This window comes from Rhinolophus hipposideros, assembly GCF_964194185.1.
Source record: "Rhinolophus hipposideros genome assembly, chromosome: 13".
Lineage (NCBI taxonomy): Eukaryota > Metazoa > Chordata > Mammalia > Chiroptera > Rhinolophidae > Rhinolophus > Rhinolophus hipposideros.
In genome coordinates this window covers 24,926,942-24,948,119 of record NC_138059.1, presented here as the reverse complement: position 1 = coordinate 24,948,119, position 21,178 = coordinate 24,926,942, and the positions used below count along the sequence as shown (strand labels likewise).

General features: G+C 36.4%; 1 protein-coding gene across 1 annotated transcript in view; it reads right to left on the bottom strand.

Moving 5' to 3' along the window:
- Positions 1 to 843: 843 nt before the first annotated feature.
- Positions 844 to 21,178, bottom strand: part of RSPO2 (R-spondin 2) — a 163,058-nt gene continuing 142,723 nt past the window's right edge. The window contains exon 6 of the mRNA XM_081070225.1: positions 844 to 3,969. Within this exon, the coding sequence (XP_080926351.1) occupies positions 3,854 to 3,969 (116 nt within the window). The 3' untranslated portion in view covers positions 844 to 3,853. The remainder of the gene's footprint in view (positions 3,970 to 21,178) is intronic.

Here is a 21,178-nt window from a genome sequence, read left to right as displayed (position 1 = left end):
AAGCTTGGAAATAGTTACCAAAGACCTGGTGACAGGGATTGGTTTGGCAGGTAACAACATGCAAGTGGTATCTGAAGCCATAAGGTTAGATTTCCCAGGTGGGGTGAGGAAATGAAAAGATTAAACCAAAAAATTAAATAGTGGGCTAACCCCTGAAATGTCCATATTTTTAATTTGGGCCAAGAAAGAGAAGAGGACTGAAAAGAAATAGCCAGAAAATTAGGAAACCCAGGTTAGGAATGTCGCAGAAGCCAAATGAGAAACAAAATTCCTAAAGGAAAGAGAACAATAGAGTCAGACTCAGTGGAAATAGCAGCTAGGACACATACAAAAGGATTGAGGGAATAAGAAACTTTTACTTTGAATTTAGGAGAACATCATTGCTGTTTGTGTCAGAACAATTACAATACAGTGGTGGGGAAGAAACAAGATTATGGATGAGTTAAGATGAGAATGGGAGAAATTTGAAGCCATCAATGAATGTAAGTTACTTTTTCAGGATATTGGACAATAAAGACCTTGAAAGAAAGAATACCTTAAGTAGGAGGGAGAGGAAGGGTTGAAGAGACCAAAGGCACGAATACTGAAGATCCCAAAAAAGGAAGAAGGAATGGGATCAGATGTATAAGAAGAACAGTTATCCCTCTTGAAAGAAGAGGGAGGACAATGAGGTTGGTCGAGATACAGATGCATTTTTAGGGTTTCTAATCCTGCCTTTTCTAACATGGTGTTATCAAGTAGTATGCACTGTGTATAAACTTCTCTGAAATGAACAGAAGTATTATTTATTTTTATTCTCTCACCTACTCACAACTCCCCTTTAAAAAAAAGAAAAAAAAAGTTGGAGATGGAATCACATATCACCTTTATAGAAATCACATACTTAATGCTGCGTATTAGTTTTTCTCCACATGTCTCTAGCAAAACGTGAAAATTCCATTTACAGTGACTGATATTAGCATCTTGAAAAAGAACAAAGACATATTCATGAATGGGCTTTTCCTAAGTGCTGATCTGTCAAATTTTCATTTCTCATCATGAGGCCATGTAAAACTTATTCTTAGCAACTTTCAAATACCGTGTTTCCCCGAAAATAAGACCTAACTGGAAAATAAGCCCTAGCATGATTTTTCAAGCTGACATCCCCTGAACATAAGCCCTACTGCGTCTTTTGGAGCAAAAATTAATATAAGATCCAGTCTTATTTTGGGGGAAACATGGTATGTAATACACTCAACATGCTGTATACTATTAGATTCCCGTGAGTTATTTATAACTGGAAGTTTGTACCTTTTGATCATCTTCTCCCATTTCACCCATTCCCCACTCAAACTTCTTAATTGAGAAAGTCGATGCTAAGCTACTTGAAAATATTGGGAAGAAAACCAATTTCATATATCCTATTTATATACATTGTATCACGTACTGGAATGGTATAGCTACTTATGGAAAACCATCAGATCTTCTTTGCATAACTCTCCTGAAGCTGTCAATTACACTACAATATGTGTTGGCTATAGTTGTAAATCAATTCCCATAAGAATAGAAGTTTGAGCAAATAATGTCCAGGCATCAGGAATAGATTGAAGGGGACTGCTGTTTCCAGACATATATTCTATTTTGTTGATAAAGAGAAATGAATTTTTTTTTAAATAAAATAGCCAAGGACAGTGGTAATTAAAAGTAATAGGTAACAACCTGTGTAATGCTTAGTATATATCATGCTGTGTTGACCATATTTTATACATTTTACCTGGCTTAATCCTTAAAACATATTTTACTAATTTATACATGTTTTACTTAATTTAGTCCTTAAAACACAGCCCTCTATGTAGATAATAGTGTTACTTCCATTTTACAGATGAAAAAACTGAGACCTGGAGAGGTTAAGTAATTTGCCTCCAGGGTATTCTGAGTCTGGACCGGAACTCAGGTCGTCTTAACCACTCTACTATAGTGTAGTTTACAGCTAAACTGGTGAGTACCTCACTAGATGTAGTTATTAACATAGGTTTTAAAAAACTTTTGTCTGATTTTTTTTTTTTAAGACCATCATTTGGGGGTAGAACTTTAAAGTTGCTTTTTTCCCTAAATATATCTCTAAAGAAAAAATTTCCACAAATACTTTTGAAGTGTTTTAATGCATGAAAAGAACATCCCAGAAACAGAACAGGTATTGATGTATTACCGATAAAGAGCCTCCTCCCTGCTTAGTAAATAGATGTGAAAGGAAGGGAACACTTTAGGATTAAATGTGAACCCTAAAGTGGAATACATCATTTATATATGGCTTATCTCATAGCAATAATATTTTCAAAACAATGTATATGACATTTATAGTTATTGGTAAGATGCTTTTGACTCAAAAGTTAACCAAAATGCTAAAGAGGTAGTTTTGCCAATGCAAGGTGAAAAAAAAGGCTTTATACCTTGCTTTGGTTTCCCCTCCCCCCAAAAAATCTGCCACTATTTCTTTTTGTTCTAATTCTCTGGATCAGCCAGGAAGAGAATGATGGTTTTAGAAGTAGTCAATTGAAAACCCTTTAAGAACTGATTCCCCAAAGGGGACAATGATGGCTTTGAAACAGCTGCTCTGGAAGTCCCCTGGGTAGTTTCCACAGTGCTCCTGTCTGTCTTGGATATGAAGGAGACCTCACCAGCAGTTTAGCAATTCTCCTGTTGTCTCAAATTCTACGCATGGTCTCATGTAACTTCTACTGTGACCCAAGAATACGGGTAGGTACCGTGTCATTGTCACTCGGGGACTGCTTTCAATAGTACATATACGTATACTGAAGTTCGAAGTGAAAGTCTGAAAAATTCTCTAGCTGGCCTGTGAAATCGCATGATGAGCACTACAAGTGGCTGCATGTGATTCCTCATGTATTTTCAGTTGTGTTTCCTAAGTCATCACATCGTAGACTCAAAGGGAGTTGGGGCTTCTCACTGCCAGACGCCACATGCTGCTTTATCTGTGTGAGGAGACATGGCCTGGGGAAGGTCTACCGATATTCAAATTCTTTGACACCGGTCATTTGACCCTATGTACAAACTAGCTTATCCTATTGTTACAATGAGAAATAAGCCCACAAAGAAAAGCAAAGTTCTAAGGGGGCAACAAAACATTTGTCAATTCGCAAAACTAGAACAGTCATTTACCGGACAATGGTTAGGAACCACTAAAAACAAAGTGACATCATATTAATCAGGTATGACTTGATACACAGAAGAGAGCATAAATATACAGTAAATAAGAGGTTTATACGTCGCCCCAGCAGAATATGTACATAGTTGAGCCGCTGTGAAACGGAGCAGGAATTCCTGTAGAATCGCCCCAGCTAAAAGCAGTTTCATCACACAACAGTTTGAAGGTAACAGATGCTGAGAACAACATGTGGTAACACTAAGCAGATAACCACATACATTTCTCCTTGACAGTGCACAATGTGAGAAATAAAGGGCACAAGTGAAATAGCACTTTGCCTGCTGAGCATCTTCTTTCCCATAAATATGCACACGTCCTTTCTCCAATGGTGGTCTGCAGCCTCACACCTCTTGCCTCTCCGTGGTGGTGCCAGGATCTCTTGGCACATAGCAGCCAAGTCCCATGCTGTACACTAACTCCTGCTTCCATTGATTCAGGTCATAAGTTCCCCCCTTCACAGTCTCCAGATGCAAATCAAAGCATAAATAACAGAGACCACACTCGTGGTTCCTCCTTTCACAATGTTACTGGGAACAGATACTGGTCAGAGCAGCACAAATACCGCACACCAGTGTCCGGGAGTGGAGAGTAGCTTTGTGCACGTTTGCAAAAACAAAAACCCCCCAAATCCACCCGAGGTGTCTGATTTTACTGGTTAGCCCTGTCGGTAGCTAGGAAGACACTGTGTTGCTCCTGGGCTCTGTCTATCAGCTTTCTCTTCTTCTTCTTGTTCTTCCTCTCCTTGGGCTTTGGCGCTCTCTTCCCTACAATGGAGGAGAGAGAAAGAAATGAAGACATGTCAGAAAAGGCTCTTTCTCGAGGAAAGAAAACATAAAACATTAAGAGTTTTACACAAAGCCCATCTGGAAAACATCACCTATGGAAAAAGCAGCCTCAAAGAGAAAATTGTTCACATTAATTTTGATGGAATAATAATAATTTACTAAATTGGATATGCTGTCTAAAACAGAGACTGATCTTCCTGTTACAGGGAACTGGCATATTTAAAAACCTCCCAGCGGCCTGATCAGTCTTGCAAATATCATCCTGCCACAAAAATTCCATTTTTCCCCTCCTACCTTTAACAATGCTACCCTTCACTAGACATCTTTACATCTTTCTACTGCTCCACATGTCAGTGGGTCAAAAGAAAATAAGCATCTATCTACAGTAAATATACCAGAAGTTTCAAACTCCCCTCTCCCTGCCCTATGGGAGAAACAAATGTCTTGCTTTTAACATTATTCCCTCCATGTTCTCCAAAGCCCATTATATGAAATGACATATGTAGAACACTTCTTTATTTTCTATAAAAATTCATGAGGACATCATTCATTATGTGGCTTAGAGCTTCTTATAGAAATCCCCTAGACAAGTTGTTCTTATGATTAACTGAGAGCAAGAGAAAAGCTTGTTTTTGAAGAACTGGTGGTATGTGTCATACTACCAGAAAATCACACCATGTTATCCTATTTCTCCTCTTCGCTTTAGTCACTAGGAAGCTCAGACCACAAGCTAAATCGTTGAGGTTTTCTTCTATCAGGACCTTTACGAGACAGTTTTCCCTTTGCCTCTGCTGTATTTTACTTCTTACATCTTATGGTTATGGATTACAGGCTTTATAAGATAGAGGCACTTCTTTGCAAGTATGTATACATAAGATAGTAAGAAAAAAAATAAGGAACATAGACCTTTTGCTTTATGTCCACTGTTTTCTTTGGGTTCTAAACACATAGAATAAACACAAAGGAATCATTGGATTTTTAGAACAAAAAATAGCTTTCACGATCACCTGCATTTTACAGAAATGTACATGCACTGTACACCTTTAATACAGTATCTCACAGGAAGAGAAAATTGAACTTTTGTTGAACTATACAATAAAGTCAGAAGTACGGCAGGTAGGAGAAGAAGACAGTAGGGTGCTTACCTGTTGAGGAAAAACCTTTTATCACAAAAAAAAGATAAAGAATAATTTATTTTTAATAGGACACTACAGTAAAATAATCAGAATATGATCATGCCCTCATATTAAATTATAAAGGTCCTTGAAGTTAACTTCTGGTTCTCATTAAATTCTGGCATTAATGTTATAATGGCATTTTGCCATCTTTAAACATAGTTAATCCTACCCAATGAAACTTTAGTCCAAGCCATCATTAATCAAAAAAACTGTAAAGTTACAACTATTTTGTAACTCTATATCTAACGATGAGACACACCTAATGAAGGCAGAGAGATGAAATACTTAACACAAAAATAGCATATTTAAAAAGAAGCTTCAATTATAAAGTTTTACGATGGTTTTCTTAGTTCTGTATTTTCTCTAAACAAACAAAAATCCTTTAAAAAATCATTGCTGACTACATTGTAAAAATTAATTTGGTTTATGTTTCATTTCTTTAAAGGCTGGAGTTTCTTTTAAAAGCAAATTGAAATTAAGTGAATGGAAAATAATGCCAACATTCCTTGATTTTAAACTGTATTCTGTGAAGATAAAAATATACTGAATATGTTATTTAAAGAAAGCTTTTCACAGTCACCATTTCAATTCTTCATACAAATGATGTAGTTGAAAGTTAAATGTGTACTACTTTCACTAACAGCAAATCTAAGCTAAATTACTGGAAACTCATTTTAAGAAAGGGTCAATTTCATGTCGTGTACCTAATATATTATTCTGATGTAATTGTCAATATCAAATGGTCTTTGGCTTTACTGGCTGATATAATATTGTGTGATAGGGACGTTATTTAATATTTGCACAAAACCGTTCGTATTGCAGCCAAAAATTCAGCAATGTTTCTGAAAACTTATTTATATATAAAATAAATTTTCAAATTACATGATTATTCCATTGGCAATAAGTAATATGGTACTGGTTCCAACTAGAAATGTTTTGGGAGACCTAATTACAACCCTAAAAATTTTCCTCAGCAGTCTCTTTTGAATGGCAGCTCTGTGCTATTGGTTCATTGCTTGGTTTTGTTTCTGGTCAGCCCATTTCTCATGTAGGATGTATTGCAAATACCAAAGAATTAAGATGGTTAGCCAAGATGTGACCACAGATAGGCCTAAATTAACTGAAAATATTTTATGGTCCACAGTAGGTTGTTATGACTTTAAACCCAACTCAAAGTAATAAAAGACTATTAAAACATGTCCTACCATGAGGTATAAGAAGGGTCTTGCATATATTTTCTACTGAACTCTAAGATTTTCAAACATAAGAAATTAATCAGCAAGATTAAGTCTAACAAAAAATATATATCTCTCTTCTTATCTATATACTCAGGGTGCCAAAAAAATGTATACACCTGACTCGTATTCATCTTTTGTTATTCGTATATATTGAGTATTACAATTTTAATACAGTTTTTTCCTTTCTTAAAATGTGTATACATTTTTGGCACACCCTCTGTATTTGAAAATAAGTCATTAATGTTTACACTTAATTTCTTTACATCTGTGGATATAAGATTAGATTCAAAGAATGACTTCTAGACGTTCAGGTTGTTTCATATTTTCAAGAACATTCACCTTGTACAGGAAGCATTTAAAGGCACATACAATGCCAGTCACCCAAAGAGTAATTCATCTCATGATTTAACTCTCTTGCTTTTTAGTTCATGAGAGAAGACTTGGAAAACATCCTCCACAAAATTGGTAGAAATTGACAGAAAAGGTTTGAATTTTATGAGATTATCAGCCTGTAGGTATGTCCAATCATAGCGACAAATTTGGCATATCTTTGTCCTGAGTGCTTTAAGAATGGAGTGGGCTTGACAAATTCCTACTGAGTGAATGAATCTGCATGATCCGGCAGAATTTGATCTACAAAGGAAATCTTTTCAGCACTGTTGTGTGGATGCAAGAAAACAACTGGTCCAGGTACTGCAGTTTTTAAAGAAAGCAATGTGGTTTAATAGAGAAAGGCCTCCTGTGGGACGAAGGAAACCTGGTTGGTAGGCAGTATCTGGAAAGATACTATACTTGTGACTGTCCATTTCTACATTTATAGAATGAAGACGCTACATCATCTTCCACTAGAAAGTTATGAGACACCATGTGCAAAGATTGTGTTCCTAGGCTGAAAGGAAGATGTGTAAAACACCACTAGCAAGACAAGATTATCATCAAAATGAACAAAGTTAGAAAGGTATTATCAAAGCCACATTCTAACCAACATAATTACACTGACTTGCACACATGTGGAAATGGTCCAACAGGATAACCTATCAACTCTTCTACAGAGAAAGGTGAACAGTCCCTTATGGAAATACTCCTAACATCCAGCTGTAGATTACTGCTATTAGAATCAGAAATAGGATAGATTATTTTGAACCAAGATATCAGGCAGACTCACAAATTACATGAAGCTGTGAAAATACTGACTCCACTGCCAGTCAGACATGAGTTTCATTCTTTCATAAGCTCCCGAATGCTAGGACGTTCTTCAAATATTTTTTTTTTTCTCTTACCAGGTTTAGGTAAGAGTCTTTTTATCATTAGAATAATGATTCTTATACATCCCTTGGTAAGGCACGAAGATTGTCAAGATTTTGATAATGATGACTAAGTGTTTTGAGGAAGACTTTCTAATGGTAAATACAGCAAAAGAAAATTGAAGAAAAAATTCAGTAGCTGTGACTAAGAAAAAAGATAAAAGCATGTCTCTTTCTACACACACACACACACACACACACACACACACACACACACACTGAGGAAAATAAGACACATTGTGACAAATGTAACTGTAATTGCCATTATTATAGCCACAGCTGTTATGACAAAGGTAATCACCTGAAAAAAGGACCAATTTCTATTAAGTTTTCATGCTAAGTTTGTGATGCTAACTTGAAACCTGGGCTTCACTGTATTTATGAAATTCATCATGAAGACTCAGGGATCACCTCAAAAAAATTCAGTCATCCTTCAAAGCAGCTAAAACTGAGGGACAAGAAGCCTGTGTAACCACCGCCTGGTGTATCTTGTCATATGTTAGAGGACACGTGGGAGGCAGAGCAAAAAAGGTTGTTTCCACACCTAAAGTCACAAGGACTCAGTTATAGACAATGAATAGCAACTGGGCTATTACTTTCTCTCCTATGGGCAACTTGCGTTTGACCGAGACTGAGTAGCAACAGAAATTTATTTATTTAAGAGTGATTGATGATTCTCTGGAAAAACGCCAGCTGGTTCCTAAAATATTTTAAAAGCTCATAAAAATAGACAAAACACCTAAGTGCAATAAAGAAAATAAAAATCGCTAATAAATATATTTAAACAATCAAATCTCACAATTAAAAACACCAACAAAATGAGTTGCCCCTGCAAAGATTCTTAAAAGTGAAAATATCTAAAGCTAGTTAGAATGCGGTGTGACAGGCATCAGGATGCAGTTGGAGAATATAAAATTAATACGCATAGCCTTTCTGAAAAGCCATTTGGCAATGTGTAAAAAGAGCATTAAAATGTTCATAATTTGTAACAGGTCTAGGAATATATCTTAGGAAAATAATCTAAACTTGGACAGAGATTTATGCACAAAGACATTTACCATAACTCTGAAAAGTTTGTAAATTACCTAAATGTCCCACTACGATTTTTCATGACCTCTTCTTTTTTATCATTACTGAAGCAATGAAGTATGTTTTCAACTATGAAGAAGCATTTTTTTATTTGAAGGCCACATCAATTAAATTTATGTCCAAGAATAACTGCATGTCCCTAAAACATCATAAATAGGTATAAGAAAAACCCTATAAGACAAAAGCCTTCCCACTGTGGTGGTAAGCAGATTTTTTAGTAGAGGATCCGATCGTAATTGAATCTAAGATATAAAAGCTTAAGAACTACTGACCTAAACACTTCGGATGTTAAGAACACAAAAAGAGACTCATAGAAATGGAAACCAAAGGGATGGTTTCCAGGGGCATGGAGGGATGAGTGAAAAAAGTGAAGAGACGATAATAGTGTAGTAAGTTTGCATGGTGACAGATGAATACTAGAATTATTGCGATGATCACATTGTAAGGTATAAAAATGTCAAATCACTACATTGTTCACCTGAAACTAATTAATATAGTATACCAACTATAGTTAAATTAAAAAAAAATAGGTGTTAGTTCATGAAACTTACCTAGAAAGGAGTCCAAGTAGGAAGATATGATGAGCACGACTGGAATCTACCACAGTATATTCTATAGTCTAAGATAAAAATCATCCCACTGTCCATCATAGTGCAGAATAACATACATTGATGGTTATTTATTTACATCAATTGAGAGTCAGAGGAGAAAGTTAGGTAGAACGAGTAAAGCAAATGAATCCAATTTTGGCTCTTTATTTATAATACAAAGTTCCTTAATTAGCATTTTTAATAACACTTATTTTTTGGGGGGTGGGGAGAAAGAGAATAACACCCTTTTCACAAAGAAACATGTCACAGAGAGACAGATGTCTTTGGAAAACACAGACATATCCTTCAATGGTTGTTTGATAACTTCTAATTTTCTTTGAAGAAAAAATAATCTAGAGACAAAACATTTTAAAGTGTTAAAAAAAAGCAAGTTACCTACAAAGAGACTTTTCTGGGCATCTTGAATTATAAGTCATAACCTGAAAAAGTTTCAAAATGGTCACTTAGTCATTTCTTTATAAAAGTGTATGTGCTTTAAAAATCTACAGTCTGGAGATAACTTACAAGTAGTTTTTCATCTTAGAAGCCTATTGGTGGAGAGTGACAATCATCCAAAATCAAAAATAACAGACAAAATGCACTTCTCTAAACTAACAAATATTAAAATCATTCAAAATTCAGAATAATTACTAGTATACAGATTTATATTAACTTGTAAAAACTAATTCAATAAGTCAGTTCTGACTGTCTTACTGTTCTATCTGTAAAAGTTTGCCGTATTTTTATTGTAGAAAGAATAATATGAAATGACATACTTTGTCTTTAAGACCTCTCAACTTTTTTTACATACCATTTTATTAGGCGTGGCGTCTGTTACTGATTTTGTTAAAAGGCAGTCCGTTTGGCTTTAATATTTTGTTTCACATTTAAAATAACAAAGTCGGAAGCAAAGCTAATCTGAAGATAACTTGAACCTTTATAAATTAATTATACCAACACTAAGGTTTCCTGCACTTTTCAAAATTTCCTGATTTTATAGCCCTGAAGCAAATGTTCTTCAGGCATCTATAACACGACTTCTAAAGGAGCAATAAGATATTCTCCAAGCCCCTCTCAGCTCACTTGAAGTGATAAGGACTGTACAAAAGTAATTTGAATAAGATTTTGGGTTTGTTCCATATAATGTTGGTCACTCTAGTTGATTTATTTAACTTAAGCTCTTATATATCTGGTACCTCGCACAGAAAACATATAAAATCTGTCCAAAAATAAAATTCTACGGAGTTTAAGATACACGAGATAAATAAACTAGAAGAGGTGGTTTTAAAAATATCCAAAGTTCTCTTTATAAATATTTTAGGTTCATTTTAAAGGACAGTTTCAGGGTAGGGAAAACAAATAATACTGCCTGCAAGTTCCCATGTGTGAGAAAATAAATTCATTTTTCTACCGCAAGGGGGCAATAATTCACTTTTACTGTAAAAGGATCTGGTTTAAAAAAATGTACATGGGAGCTTTGGGGGCATTAACATCTTACATACTTTCTTTTAATCCCAATTGGAGGCCTTTTTTTTCTTTCTAGACAAGGTTAAGCTCTGTAGTAAACTAAAGAATAGGTAGAAAGACCTAAGTGCAGCACAAGGAAAAATATACGACTGCTGCAGTATATACTACAGCATACTACTGTTATAAAAAGACCTTTAAGGGTAAAGATGGGGGAGAAATGAAAGAAAAGATGAATCTGCTATTCAAACAGTAAGTTAGAGGGAAAAGTATTGTCATCAATCCAGGTTGCATTTTCTTATGGGGAAGTTAACACACACGACCTGCAAAGAACAGGTCTTTTTCTTGGTGTCTTATTTATAAGAATAGAGTTGTAAAATTAAAAATGATATTCCCTATTATTTGATCCAGGAAGTACACAGAAATTTGATATCAAGTATGAAAGCTGATTGCTAGGTGGTGCTTCCTGACAAAGGGATCTCATCAAGCTGCCTCCTCCCCGCCCCCCCAGCACTACAATCCATTGGCCATGTTGGGGAAGGTACAGAGATGGTGAGTACACCGGACATTTCCTGCGCCTGCTAATCCAACTCTGCTAAACGGTTTAGATATGAAGCAAGTGCAGCACAGAAAACCTAGAGTGACCTACCCAAGTTCCTACAGGTAATTAGCAACAGAGCTGGACTTGGAACCAGATTTCAACCAGGTCTCTTTCTTAGATGCTTTTATAGTTTTTAATGTCACTGGATAAGGACACAGTTATCGGGTTATTTTCAAGAAAGGCAGAAAATAAATAATATTACTCTGGGACCAAATTCCAGGAGAAAAGTCATTGGCCTCGTCATAACTATAAAGAAAAACCCTTTATGAACTGTTAAGTACTACAGAAATAACTTAGGTGGAACTTCGACATTCTGTAAACTTATACTGCATTGATTCACTGCTTATTCCTTTTTTTAACCTTTTAGCAAGATGTAATTTATAAAGTATCCTAGATGGGGTATATAGGGACCGACCATGGACTGTAAGTGCTCTATATACATTCTCATGTAATTGAATATCATGAAAAAATTTAAGTACTTCAACCATTGTGCCAGAATGTTGTCCAACTATGCACCCTAAAATTATTCAAAATAAATACAATTTGCAGAAAACCATCAGGCTCATTTGGCACTCCTAAGTTAAGTCAGAAGAACATCAGGTTTTACAGAGAAAAATGATACAACTTTTTTTCATTTGATTAGGAGCAATGATGGGAGAACCAGAGAAGAATTTCAAGTTCTTTTGTAGCTGACTTCATACTATAACAGAAGGTCCCTTTTAAGATAATTCCATTAGAATAAGAGGATTTAATACCTTCTGCTTAGTCTTCGATCAATAACCATTAACTAAATGAAAAAGAAAAAAAGAAGTCCAAGAAACGATATTTAGGACTATAATCATATGGTGAGCATTTATTTAATTTGGATTCAACACAATTTCTATAGAACTTGAAGACACACCTACAAGTAAAATGAAAAACAGAAATGTTTTTTCCATGGTAGCTATGTCAGGGCATGGGTTATCAGTCCAAGCTTACAGCTGACCTAAGTGGCAGGCCTTACATGAAGACAGTCAACATGCAATAATCTAAGGGGATGGGTGTTCCATGAAGGATCATAAATGTATTCCCTCTTCTATGCCCGTGCACCACTTGAACCTCCCTCATTAAAAAATTTACCACCTTCTGTTTTCATTTTATCTTTGCTTGTATACCATGGCTACCAGTTTGTGATTAATTACAAATAGTTACAATTAAGGCCATTACATGCCATAGAGTCCTGGTAAGGGTCTTTCCAAAAATCAGGTTATAAATATTCACTCAAATGTATCTCAATAAGGGGAGTTAGAGCAAAGATACATGAGCTAGATCGAGACACAGAATATGGTCACGAACCAAAGTCCCATGATCTTTGTCATCCATCATAAAATGAACTCTTTTGTTCTTCCTAGGTTCCACATGACTTCTGCCTTCAACTTTAGCTCATGAAGTCAACACTGGTCCTCAGTAAACTCCATGACCTTTCTGCTTACTTCCCTCTTCTAGCAGCCTCAGTCTCTTTTGCCTTAATCGCATATTTCCAAGAGAGGAATTCAACGTGCCTGGCTACCCCTATGAGTTAACTCATAGAGTCATGGTTGCCTGGCCAGCCCATGGATGGGTCACTCCCAGGTCTATCCTGGAGGAGTGCCGGAGTCACAAGACACTAGAATGGGCAGGCATGTCGGACACATGATTAAGAACATGGATTTGGAGGTCAGACAGCCCTAGATTCAAAGCAGAGCTCTGCCTCTTAGAAGCTAGTGATCTTGGACTAGTTACTTACTTTTCCTGAGGCTTAGTTTTCTCATTTTAAACTGATAATATCAGTGGTACCCAACTCACCATTGCTGCAAGGGATATAGACAATATGTATAAAGTTCCTTATACTACACCTGGCAGACAACTTCTAAATAAGCTTCCTCGCGTGTACTATTTCTAATCCTTACTGTTGTCTGCAAGGTAAGCATTATTTCCATTTTGCCAATGAGGAAATAGGTTTAGAGAAGTTAAGTAAATAGCTCAAAATCACATAGTCGGCGGTGATTCAACCAACATCTGGCAGATTCTAAAACGTGTACTTTTTGGATCCCTTGTGTCCAGCAAAACCTCTTTGATCTCATAATCATTTAAATGGCTGCTGAACAAACAAATTAATAATGCTAGGCTGAAGAAAGGCATCAATCTCCCCACCCAGTCCCTCAAGATATCAGGGTTCCCTTGGGCCAGGTTTCCCATTAGCTCCCCCAAGGGCCTGGGCAACAACCTATATTTTTCCTATTAATTATTCCCTGAGGTTAAGGCATTCAAAGCCTCAGTTTACTGAGGCCAAGCAATACATTTAGCATTTCCAACTCAGTTTCAACTGTGTGTTCTTGGCAAAACCCAAGGAGAGAAAACAGGATGCGTCTTTTTCAGCTGACAGTTAAAAAAATTTCATACCTGGGGTTCCAAAAGTCAGTTCATGGGCCAGAGATAGTAGAGTCCTCTAGGGAGCTTTTTCAAAATATAGGTTCCCTAGCAATTCACCAACTCGTGAATGAAACCCGCAAGAGGGAAAAATCCAGATTTTTTTTTTTTTAAGCTTCAGAGGTGATTCTGTGCAAAGTTAAGATGACGTCCAAGTCGAGAGCATAAAGCTCTGCTGAAAAAGTTATGGGCAAAAGAGAAAGGACTTTGGAACAGGATAAAGTAAGTGCTGGGTGAGAGCGCTTCAGAATAAATTACAACCTCCTTTCCAATCGTGCTGAGAAGTCGCTTCCAAATTGTGAAATGAAGCAAACCACTTTGTGCCTGGACTCGCTTCTCTAGGTTCTGGACTCCCTTCCCTAGGTTCTGTTTGTGTTGATGCACCAAGAAAGCAACAAGGATCAAGTTGTCCCTGGCTCCAGAGGAATCTGCACACCCAAGAAAAGGACTCATCATTATGCTCAAACTAAGGGCTTGGTGATCACTCATGTGACAGCAGATTCATTTCTCCGGTGGTTAGATTCCAAAACTTTGTTTCACTCTACAGACTCTCTTAGTTCATTCAGTTAACGAGTTCTGTTTTGGAAGACAATCTAGTTAGTTTGCAGAAATTCTAAAGCGATGGACAAAAAAAAATTGCAGTTGAAAAAATTAAAATGATTATCAAATTTGGGGCTTCTTCCTAACTAGGATATAGAGTTGGCACTTCAAAAATTGGAAAGACAAGGAAAGTAACCCTCAGACCAGGTGACACAAATACCAGAGGTATTAAAATATTACTAATTGTATTCCAGACAGAAAAGAGCACATTACAAGGCTTTTTTCTGCTTTCAGAAAAGTGCTATGAGTTTCTTCCAGATTATTAAATCATCATCATCCTTATCATCACCACCACCATGTGTTAGCTGTGTGTCAGGCACTAAGTTTTGTTTACATATTTTAACTAATTTCATACTCAAAATATCCCTATGAAATAGATATTCTCTTTAGTTCCACTTCACAGAACAGGAAACTAAAGACCACAGAAGTAAGGTGACCTAAGATGACACCATCAGTAAGTGGTGGAGTTCAAATTTGATCTCAGTACTGTGGTCGAAAAGCTTATTCTTACTCCCATTCTTATTGCAGTATAATATACGTGATCTGAGAGGGACGAGAAAAAGAAGGAGGTCAGTGTTACAATCTTCCCTTTAATTAGACTCCCAGAAGCCCTATGAGCAGGTCATTCAGTTTAATAGCTGGACCCTTAGATTCATAAAATGGAGGCTGGGACCATCATGGAATTGATACAAGACCAGGATGATCAAAGGCATATTTTCTTTGTTACTCTGGCAAGACAAGAAAAGTAAACAAATATTTGCCAAAAATAAATAGTCTCTAATAGTCTCTAAATATCACAAGTGAAGATCAGACAAATGTTTGGTCATTATAAATCTTTGTCAACTACCCAAATATCAGCAATAGATTTCAATTAGAGGAAACATATTTGACCAGGAACTCTAAATAACATACTCAGCACACCTAATGATTATCGGAGGCATCACATTTCTAATGTTTCAAAAAGTCGACAACCTAGCTGGGTTATCTTGAATCCTAATATCTTTGTCTGTGATCACCAGATATTAAAAGACCAGAAGATGGCTATGTTTTTTTTAAATAAACATCCTAATATTTAACAAAATTGGGTTTATTTCCCCTCACATTAATGATCTTTTACTCTCCAGAAAAAGGTATGACTGTTAAACATAATATAAACAAAAATCAAAGGAAGCTATAACACTGTGTGCACAAACACACAATAGGTATCTAATATTTTCCAAGCATTGCTTATTGTCATGTTTATATCACTATGTTCTAATTAGTTTTACGAGTATTTAACTTAGGTGTTAAAACACGAGAAACCAAACGTTTACAAATAATATGGAAATTTCTAAGACATACTGTGTTTCCCCGAAAATAAGACCGGGTCTTATATTAAGGTTTGCTCCAAAAGACGCATTAAGGCTTATGTTCAGGGGATGTCATCCTGAAAAATCATGCTAGGGGCTTATATCCAGGTTAGGTCTTATTTTCGGGGAAACACAGTAATGAAAGGACTTAAAATGAATTATCATTGAATTAAATCTCCAAGATGAAATTCTCATTCCAAAGTACTATAATTTCAGTAAAGATATCACCTGGAGGTTGACAAGAAACTATATAAAGAGCTTCCATGAGCTATTAGTAGGTTATAAAAAACAAATTTCTCACAATTTTAGCACAGCAGGCTCAGAGACCTATGCTAAAACTTAAACTAAATGGATCAGTGCAGAGGCTAAAAGGTAAAAATGCCTATTAACAGTGAATAGAAAGAGACACTGAAGGTGGGCAAAACACTGCAGATTTACTATACTTGAATGCTGCATCCTAGTTGGCTTTCAACCATTTAAGCCAGCATGTCCAAATGAGGGTACCAAAAATGAAAATGTTAACAAACAAACAAAAAAAGACTTTGAGGAAAGACTACAGCGAATGCTTTGCCAAGCAACAACAACAACAAAAAAAGAGGTCAATGCTCATTGGATATGTAAAAAATTATCTTTTAAAAACAGAACTACTTTGTACCTTTCTCTATGTCGCTAATCAAAAATAGATAAAATTACAGCTACAAAGCTGTAATACAGCCATAATAACTCCTTGCTCTACTAGGGAAGTTAGAGACTGAGTTACTGAGAACAGAAAAGTCTTTACCATTTTTAAAAACTAAGTAACCATTTTTTTGACAATAGCTTGAATAGAATGCTGTTAAAGACAAGGCATTAATTAAGAAACTTCTGGAAATCACTTCCATTCAGTTTGATTCTAATGCAAAACAGATAAATTGTGTGGGTGATAAATGTTAAAGTACAGTGATACTTATATTTTGATACTTTTTTATGAAGTGACACATGTATTTTTAAACTGCCTTAAATTAATGTATTTTCCAAGTCTTCCTATAGAAAAATTGAAAATTCCATCAAATAATGCACAGGGCTCACCATCTAAATGTTTTATTCAAAGCTAAATTGCTTCTGACATAAATCAAATCCTTCTCTGAAAGGCAAGTGCAGTTATATTTTAATGACCCTTCCTTTAATCTTAAATTCTGTATCATTGATATTTTCAGGAGCAATGACGCAGGATACCCTAAAAATGACTGTGCAGTTTCTCTGAGATGTGTATATTCATAAGTGCATGTGTATCTAAAATATATCCCTCCATAGACTATCTCTGGGCATAGCGGTTAAGGGGACAGTGTACTTCCATACAAATATGTGTGCGATTTTATCTCATAGTATAAAATTATATACTTTTTAAGGATTATCACCAATAAATTACAAGTTTCTTTAAAAATAAGACTACAAATTCTGGGGAATTAAAACTTGTAAATTCAATAAGAGTTGCAAAATTCCTATGGTAAAAGTTTATGGCTGGGAGTCACAATGAATCAATGCTGTTTTTCTGGCTCTGACAAAGAACATTTTGCACTGAACAGCAAAGTTTCTTTAACGGTCCAGTTTTTACACCATAAAATACAAGAAAATAATTCTTATTAACTAAGGGCAGAGCATGACTTAATATGCTTTCCCAGATCCTGTATTTATAAGTAAAATATGGACACAACCAAAAATCTAGTTGAGGGGAAGTTGTGTGATGAGATGGAGGGAGGAAGTAAAGGAAGAGGGTGGGGGGAGAAATGATTATTATGGCTACCACTCAACTCAAATGCAAATTGATCTAGGAAACCATTTTATAAATATCTCCTTATTTAGAAATCCACCACTGAGGTCACCTAAATGACAGGTAAACACTTTATTCATGATACAATATGATTTTCAAAGCCTTGCTGTAACACTACTAGTTAGATCTTATAAGCTGGTATAAAGATTGCTTTGTTACATATCCTATCCTAAGGATTTCCATTATAGAAACACCAGACTAAATCATAAAGTCCTGAAAACATAATCCTCTGGTGAAGTCTGCAATGGAGATGTTATAAAAACAAAATAGTAACACTGGGACCATATGCTATTTTGTCCTAAACATTAAGGTAAAAAGACAGTATGACTGTAATTAGCAATACTGTATCAAATACTAGAAATTAGCTAAGATAATAGATTTCAAGTGCTCTCATCACACACACACACACACACAGAAAAGGTGGCTATGTAAGAAAATGTTAATTAGCTTGACTAGTAATCATTTCATTGTGCATATGTATATCAAATCAGCATGTTGTACACCTTAAATACATACAATTTTTATTTAAAAACTAAAATGAAAGAAAACGTCCATTCAATTTGCTCAGTAAAATGTCATCAATGACCTTAAAGAGAAGAGTTCAGTAATGCTGAGAAGGCAGAAACCATACTACTGTGTTTCCCCGAAAATAAGACCTAGCTGGACAATCTGCTCTAATGCGTCTTTTGGAGCAAAAATTAACATAAGACCGGGTCTTATATCCTATATCCTTATATCCTATAAGACCCGGTCTTATTTTATTATAAGATGCATTTTTGCTCCAAAAGACACATTAGAGTGAATTGTCCAACTAGCTCTTATTGTCTGGGAAACACGGTAGCTGGAGTAAATCAGAGATGAGGGAGTGAAGATGACAGAGTGTCTCCACTAGAGACAGCTGTTCCGAGAGAGATGAAAGGGGACAGTAAGGGGTTATTTAGGATGGGGAAATTTGATATTAAAGGTTGAAGAAGAGAACCAAATAGAAAGTGGGAGATGATTTCTACTATGGCTAAACTGTGTCTGGCCATGTTCACATTACCAAAGGCATAGAGAAAAAAGCAAACAGAAGGGATTCTCTCAAGGCAAGAACGTATTAGCTATTTATCTGGTAATATTAGATTTGAGTGATATAAACTATTTAATTCCTGTTTGACTCATTGTCTGGAGTGCACGGAAATCCAGAAGCCACAGACAAGTTTAACACCCTTCTTTGATTTCCTAATTCCTTCCTCATACTATCTTTCCTAGATCTCTTTACGAGGAAAAGCAAAAAAAAAATTAATGCTCTTTCCAGTAGGAAAAATTGAATTAATGTATTTTCTATGCCAAACTGTGATAACATAAGTAAAGTTAAAATAAAAAAAAAAAGTAGGAGGTAACATAAGAAGCAGGATGGTGGTGTAAGAGGACCTCCAGGTCTCTTCCCTTAAAGTTACAAAAAGTTGGACAGCTGTAATTTAACAAAGGATTCCCTGAAAAACACACAAGCACGTGTGAGTGATCCGCACATTGAGACATCAGAAAGTGGGCATATTGGAATGAACTGGGGAGACTACCTGGGGGGATGGACAGGAAAGGGAGCCACAGACACAATCCAGTGCTTCCCTGGGCCCAGTGGATGTGACAGCAGTGAAGAGTCGGGGAGCAACCCCCACTGGGCAAACTGGAGGGGCAGAGACAGCAATCAGGCCTGAGAATCAGGCCTGGGTGGCTGGCACACATTGAAGCTGAGCCAAGGGTAAGGGGCAGAGAGGCAGTGCAAAGGGTGGCAGTGCTCCACAAACTGCCATCATTGGACAAAGAAATCTACAGACTGAGGAAATGGCCCACCTCCCATCCCCCTATGGCCTGTCCAGCAGTAAAATCCTCACTTGGTAGATTACAGGAAAAAAAAAAAACAAAAAAAACTTTCCAGCCAAAGGGGTCTGATTTCAGAAAAACCCGCTAGAAAGAACAACCTCAGATACATGAACCTGTGCTCCCCTACCTGCCGCTCCAATCCCATCGCGGGGGAGCCTGGCAGAAGCAGCTGGGTCAACTCAGACAGAACAGCTCTGCCAGTGGTTTCTGGCTACTAAGTGGCACCAGGAACACACAGGCCAGGAGTCACATTGCCTGCCACTTCCCACCAGAGATGGTGCCCTAAGACCTAGATGACTGGGTGTTAAAGGGTATGCCCACCTCCTCTGGGAACACGAGGCATTTTCCATGGACCGAGGCTACGCAGCACCACAGAAATCCCAGAAGTCCCAGTAGCTCAAGTAACAGAAAATAAAAATCTGTGCTTCAGCACCACATACTGGAAAACAAAAGAAAGACCTCTACTTATCAAACTGCTCAGCAGTGAAGAGTCAAATACTTAAAAAAAGAAAATAATTCCCACAAATGCCCAAGCAGTGAAATAATCCATCAAGCTCAGTTAATAATACTGTATTAAATACTGGAAATTTTATATAATGTTATCTACAGTCAGTATACACCTGTATAGTATAAATTCAAAATTTACAGCAATAAGTTAAAATATGAAGATGAAAAAATAATGAAGTAGTTACATATATGTCTGGTTTAAGTGGAAAGTCGTACATTTCTGAAAGGAGCTTTTTCCCTATGTTTTCTTCCAGGAATTTTACCATTTGAGGTCTTAGTTTCAGTCTTTAATTCATTTTGAGTTAATTTTTGGTGGTGTAAGATAGGGGCTTAAGTTCATTGTTTCGCATGTGGATATTCAGTTTTCCTAACACCATTTATTAAAGAGACTATCTTTGCCCCATTGAGTATTCTTGGTTCCCTTGTCAAATGTTAGTTGACCTGATATGTGTAGGTTTATTTCTGGGCTCCTGATTTTGTTTCATTGGTCTATGTGTCTGTTTTTATGCCAGTACAATACTGTTTGACTATCTGTAGCTTTGTAATGTAGATTGAAATCGGGAAATTTGATGCCTCCAGCTTTCTTTCCCAAGATTGATTTGTCTGAGGTCTTTTGTGGTTCCACAAAATTTTAGGATTGATTTTTGTTCTATTGCTGTGAAAAATGTCATTAAAATTTTGATAGAGATTGCACTGCCTCTATAGATGGCTTTGGATAATATGGATATTGTAGCAATGATAACTCTTCCAATCCCTGAACATATCTTTCCATTTCTTTGTGTTTTCCTCAATTTCTTTCATAAATATCTTATATTTTTTGTGTATAGATCACTCATTTCCTTGGTGAAATTTATTCCTATTTTATTATTTTTGATGCTATTATAAATGGGATTGTTTTCTTTACTTCTTTTTCCAATAGGCTGGTGGTAGGCATGCACTGGGCTGCAGGGAGCCAGTTGCAGGTGACTGGAGAGTGGGCCAATTGCAAATACGCATGTAGTGGTGGGAGCTAGGGCAAGCAGCAAGGGTAAGACCAATTACAGGTGACTGGTAGCAGCAGGGGCCCTAGCAGTCAGTGTGTACTATCCTTACTGCTGGTTTTCTGGTCACTGGGACACAGCAGTGGAGGCTGGTGTCAGGACGTAAG